Source organism: Eulemur rufifrons, chromosome 16, assembly GCF_041146395.1.
Source record: "Eulemur rufifrons isolate Redbay chromosome 16, OSU_ERuf_1, whole genome shotgun sequence".
Lineage (NCBI taxonomy): Eukaryota > Metazoa > Chordata > Mammalia > Primates > Lemuridae > Eulemur > Eulemur rufifrons.
The window spans coordinates 10,797,313-10,803,484 of NC_090998.1; the positions used below are offsets into that span (position 1 = coordinate 10,797,313).

The 6,172-nt window shown below is 35.0% G+C and overlaps 1 protein-coding gene across 1 annotated transcript; it reads right to left on the reverse strand.

Moving 5' to 3' along the window:
- Positions 1-353: 353 nt before the first annotated feature.
- On the reverse strand, positions 354-1,265 carry LOC138397569 (taste receptor type 2 member 13-like). Its single transcript, XM_069491739.1, has one exon. The coding sequence runs from the start codon at positions 1,263-1,265 to the stop codon at positions 354-356; it is 912 nt and encodes a 303-aa protein (XP_069347840.1).
- Between the last annotated feature and the right edge of the window lie 4,907 nt (positions 1,266-6,172).

Genomic DNA, 6,172 nt, shown 5'->3' on the forward strand with positions numbered 1-6,172 from the left:
ACACCCATACTCAATAAGTTATTTAGAATTGAAGAGCCATTGTTAGCCAAAAGGTTGGGGGTTGCATAATTAATATCTGAGGATATCGTGGTACACATTTTTAGATTACAATGGAATCTATCAATGATTTCTCCAAATAAGTTTCAAATTCCTGATAATATAGAAATACACATTATAAATATGTAATATTCTTAGGTAAGAAGCTATTATAGATACTTGAAAAATTTGCAATGACCTTCACAATGGAAGAAATTGGGAGAAATATCAAATATCTTTAAACTTCTCATAGACTTCTGTTTTTATCTAGAATGTTTATACAAGATGGTTGAGTGACTTATGGAATTGTGTGTTCTTCATCGTATAGCCCACATCTTAGCTGCCACCCCAAGATAGGCCTGCCTTAACTTAGAGTTTCCCAGAATCAGGACAAAGGAGTGGATTGAAGGATAGATGACTTCAATAGTCTGACAAAGCATGTGGACCAGTTTGGCCTGATTCATCTCAGAAATCCATGATATGAGAAACGACAGAAAGAAAATAGCATAGAGTAGGAGGAACAAGATCATAGTTTTCAAGGCATTTATGTGGGCCCTGGTCCTAAGATCTCTGTGTCCTTTGAAAGACAGCTGCATCTTCTGGAGTTGTTTCCACAGGGAAAAAATTAACAGGACAAAAGCAATCAGGGCCACAGTAAATGGTATTAGAGTGAACTTAGTCATAGTGAATTTAACCAGCTGTGAAAATGTTACAAAGTCACTCATTTTGAAATTCCAAGTTGTATTTCTTTCATATTTCTCTACACTGTCCTTAATATGTATGTTCATTTTTATCATATTTAAAATCAGGAAAATTAAGCTTCCTAGAAGTATCATCAGAATCACTTTTTTTACTCTCCACTGCAGGTAGAGAAAAATGGGGCTGGAGAAGGTGGCTATTTTGAGCAAATAGAAGACGCTGAGGATTGTAGCGAGCCAGAGACTGAAGTGATTGGCAACTACCCAGGTGAAAATAACCAGTCTTAATTCTGTTCCAGCCACAAATAAGGTTGGATAACGCAGAGTTGCAAACCAATTTACTAATATTTCCCAGAGCAGACCAATTCTGGAGATCGCCAAGACAATGAGGATTTTATCAACTAAGGACAACTTTCCTTTATTGACCCAGTCAATGCAGTTTATCAGTACTATGAATCCATTGCTCAAATTCCCAAGCATGACCTCTGCAATTATTATGAGAGTGAAGATGTGCTGCAGGGTACTTTCCATATCAGAGCAGAGAAAGCTCAAAATCTGATACCACTGCTGGTTATTTGCTCTTCTAAAATGCTATGTATATCCTTGAATGTACAGTGACAATCTTCTTCGTCCTTCTCCTCTTTCTGCTCCTTCTGCTCCTACTTTAATCGTTGGCCCAATGTCAAGTCTGAAATCTCCAAGGTTTGTTAATCAATGTGTTGCATATAGCTGTTCCTGTGAAGTCTTTATTTCTCTTTAATTTCTTTGCTGAGCCCTAGTTAAGATATTTATGTCCTCACCACAGGCAGAAATATTCCATAGATGATTATGAAGCAAAGCTGAATTCACATTTGCAACCATGCAAATAAAGATATATTTTCTTTCATTGCTTTGTACTTGTTGTCTTGTCTCCCCTGTAAAAAATTTGGTTCCACCAGTTCTGAGTTACAAAGTTTATAAAAATATGATTCGTAAATATGAAGCTGAATGAAGCATTGCCACTGAGGATTTATAAAACACTCAAAGACAGATCTGTGTCATTTCAAAAGGGTCCTCAGTTTCTGGTCAACCTTGTGTATGAAGAGAAGCTCGTCTACAGAGCTCGTCTCTCTCACTCCCTGCCTCTTCACCAGGCAGTAGATCTACCATCATCCCCCTTGGGCACCAAATGCCAGCAGCCTTTATCCACTTTCCCCTCCATATTTCTTTTCCAAACTTAAAAGTGAACAAAACATCAATTTTTAAAAGACCAGCAACAGCTGCCAAAGAAAGCAGTACTACATTATGTCATAAATTTCAAAACCACGAGCCAAGCAAAGAAACAGATGACGGTAGTCTTTCCTTACCGGGGGAGATAATTCTGCCTTATTCATGGGGGATGTGTTCCGAAAGCCCAGTTGGTGCCTGAAACTGCGGATAGTACCGAACTCTATGTACACCATGGTTTTGCTATCTATGCATTCCTGTGATGAAGTTTAATTTATAAATTAGGCACAGTAAAATATTAACAATAACTAATAACAAAATTGAACAATTATTAATATAACATGTACATTAGTAAGTTACGTGAATGTATGTGGTCTCTCCCTCTTTTTCAATGCCTTATGGTATCATACTCACCTAGTTTTGAACTATGGTTGACCTCAGGTAACTGAAAGCAGAGGTGTGGATAAAGTGGAACTCCTGTATTCATTGTGAAGTGTCAACATTCCTCATCCCACCTCACCCTCTCAATACAAAGGAAAGTGAATTAGCAAAATTCTAACAATGTGAAGACTAAAGAAAAATTGTCTAATTCAATATTAATGTAAATAAAATACTCCTTTTAATCTTGATGATAGCCTAATATATAGCTATTTTGCCTGATAAAGAAAAAAGCTATTTTTATTTAAGAAATATACAGTTTATGAATTATAAATGTGTGTATTTTATTACTAATGGAAACTTTGCTGGGTGATCTACAGAACTCTCAGATACTCACAAAATAATTTTGTAAGGTTTTTTGGGGTGGCCGACGGCAGAGAAAGAAAGACGAGCAGAGTTGAAAGGGATTAAGTAAAGAGGCTTTATTGGGGCGCTCCTGGGTGGGGGTAACGGGTCCCAAGAGAGGGGCCCAGGCAAGCCTCATGGTCCCACAAGTGGAACCACAGAAGCCGCCCTGCCCAGAAGTCTGAGTGGGTTTATATAGGTTCTTAGGGCTGGGGGATGGGAGCTTCTTCGGCCAGGAGAAGTCCATGACAGGAGTGAGGAATTTCTTTGTTTCAGTTTTAGGGCGGGTATTCAGGAATAGGAGGGGCTGCTTCTTTTTTCATTAGGGAAGGGAGGGGTACCTGCCACCAGCCTTACAAATTTAATTGCATCATGATTGATGATTTGCAAATTTCAGTTATAAAATAACTACATAGATATTTTTTATTCTGTTGCTATGATGGTATATTTGTCAAAGTAGAATAGGACATATTTCCTTTAATAGTTTGTTAGCTTATTTATTTATAACTATTAAATATTTAGATACGCATCATGTGGACTTCCATTTGTACTCTTGACACAGGCCTGATGAAATCCTGTATACCTTTCCATTTTAAGAGTAAACTAAGGATTGCCTTCCTATCTGTTCAGAGAAAAGGGTTTGAGGACACGGGCCACAACTTGTTAATAGCCACAATTTTCATGAGTAAGTCACCTGAGGGAAAGGACAGTACTTGTATATTAAAAATAATGCCATAGTCCTTTAGAACTTGTGACATAAAACATGAGAGAGAGGTAGAGAATGGATAGCAAAGTTGTGGTTTTAAGCTGCATATTGGTGGTATGTTTCCATATGAGAAAATATTAAAAAAAACAAATTAGGCTGGGCGCGGTGGCTCACGCCTGTAATCCTAGCTCTCTGGGAGGCCGAGGTGGGCGGATCGTTTGAGCTCAGGAGTTCGAGACCAGCCTGAGCAAGAGCGAGACCCCATCTCTACTAAAAATAGAAAGAAATTATATGGACAGCTAAAAATATATACAGAAAAAATTAGCCGGGCATGGTGGTGCATGCCTGTAGTCCCAGCTACTCGGGAGGCTGAGACAGGAGGATTGCTTGAGCCCAGGAGTTTGAGGTTGCTGTGAGCTAGGCTAACGCCATGGCACTCACTCTAGCCTGGGCAACAGAGTGAGACTCTGTCTCAAAAAAAAAAAAAAAAAAAAAAAAAACACAAATTAGATTAAAGAAAAGTGGTCTCCTACTTCTTTGAGAGAAAAAAGGATAGATGGTAGGGAAAAATCACAGAAAGACTTTTTGAGAAGTCTGGACTGGAAAGGAAAAGGAGACAATGTGTAAGAAGAGAAGACTATAAAAGGGGAAGTATTTTCCTTGGATTGTGGAATCATATGAAATATGGTTTTAATGTTTTCTTCACTTCCTCTCATTCACTTAAGATACCCTATCCGGGTTTGGTGCTAAGATTTTGCTAGGCTCGTAACATTTGTTGACAAATTTTCCTTTTCTGTTTTTCTTTCTTTTTACTCCATATTATTGTTATCTATAACAAATTTATAGACCATTTTATAAAGTCTAAATGACTTATGATCAAGTTCACACAATGTAAACACTTCCCATATCAAGAAAGGGAACTTTGTAAACCCCAAAACACCTTGCATGCTCCTTTCTAATCACAACCTCTCTCTTTGTCCCAGAAGTACTAACCACCCTGCAACTGAGATCATTGTCTTGTTTTACTTTATTTGTTTTATATTTGAATATGTATCCCTAAACACTAGCTTAGTTTTGCCTGGTTTTGAGTTGCATATGAATAGAATAACACTGTGCATATTCTTTTTGCATTTAACTTATTTTGACCAGTATTATGTTTTTAAAATTAATCACATTGCATGTAGAGATAGATTATTCATTTTATTGCTGAATATTATCAATTGAATGAGTATTCACAATTTATCTATTCTAATGGAAACACATATTTGGATTGTTTTGAGTTTGGAAACTATTATGATCATGATGTCATGAACATTCTTTAACATGTAACTTATTCTTGAGCACATGAGCATACATTTCTATGATCTTGATCTAGAACTATTCTGTTGCCTATTTCTCTTGATCTTGCTCTTGATAGTTACAGTTTATAGATATTTGTCAATTTCAGCAAATAATATTTTTATGTACATTTGGTTGTTCTATCATCTGCTTCATATCCACAGAATATCTCCTTTCAATTCTTCATGTTGTTATTTGCTTTTTTTCCCACAATTTATTTCACTAGAAGTTTATCAAATTTGTCAGTCTATTCAAATAACCAAATCTGCCTTGATTGATCTTATCAAATGTATTATTCATTAATTTCTAGTCTTATATATACTATTTACTTATTTTTACTTCCTTTGAGTATGTTTGCTTTTTTTTTTTTTTTTTGTAAATTTTCTGAAATGTATATTTAGAACACCAGTATTCATTCTTTCTCCTTTTCTCACATATTTATTCTAAAGGTATTTCTCTAAGAATCTGTAACAGTTTATTATAAGGTTTTATTATAGTTCATTATACTTAAATTTAAATGTTTTCTAATTTTATTGTGATTTTTCTTCAACTGTGGACTATTTTTAAATATAGTTTTCATTCCCATAGAATTTTCCACTTTTTTTATTGATTTTTGGAAAAATTGAATGAAAGTCACAGATCATACTCTATATACTGACAACTTGTGATATCTGCTGAAATTTTTGTTATACATGTGGTCAATTTTGGTAAATGCCTTACGTTTGTTGAAAGTAACATGTATTATATAGTTTGGAGGTGCAGTGTTTCATCCATTCACTAGAGCTATTTGTTAATTCTGTTGTTTAAATTCTACTTATTCTTTCTGAGTTTTATCTTTTTGAACTATTATTTATTGAAACTTAATGTTAAACTATATTACCATGAGTATAGATTCATCTATTTCTCTTTGAAGTCCTGTCAACTTTTACTTCATATATTTTGATGCCATGTTAGTTGGTGCATATAACATTAGAATTGTAGTATCTCCATGGCCAATTTAACCTTTAGCCATATGAAGTGACATTATCTACTTTAATTTTTTTCCTTAAAATATACTTTGTATATGTTCAAATAATTATATTAGCTTATTTCGTTTAGTGTTTTACGGTATGGTTTTTCCAGATTTTACTTTTAACTTTTCTGTATTATTAGAGTTTAGACATATAATCTTATGTAGCATATAGGTAATAAAATAGGAACTAAGGCTGTGTGCTACCATTCCATTTCTTGTAGGATGATAATAATGTATTATTGTAGGAGTCCCCTCTCCCTTTTGTAGTTATATATTATCATGTGAAGTTTTTTTGGTCAATCAAATATTTTGGAAATGACATGTTGCTTCTGAGTGAGTGCATTTGCTCACCAGTTCAAAACACTGCAAAGTCCTCATTTTCTTACTTTGACA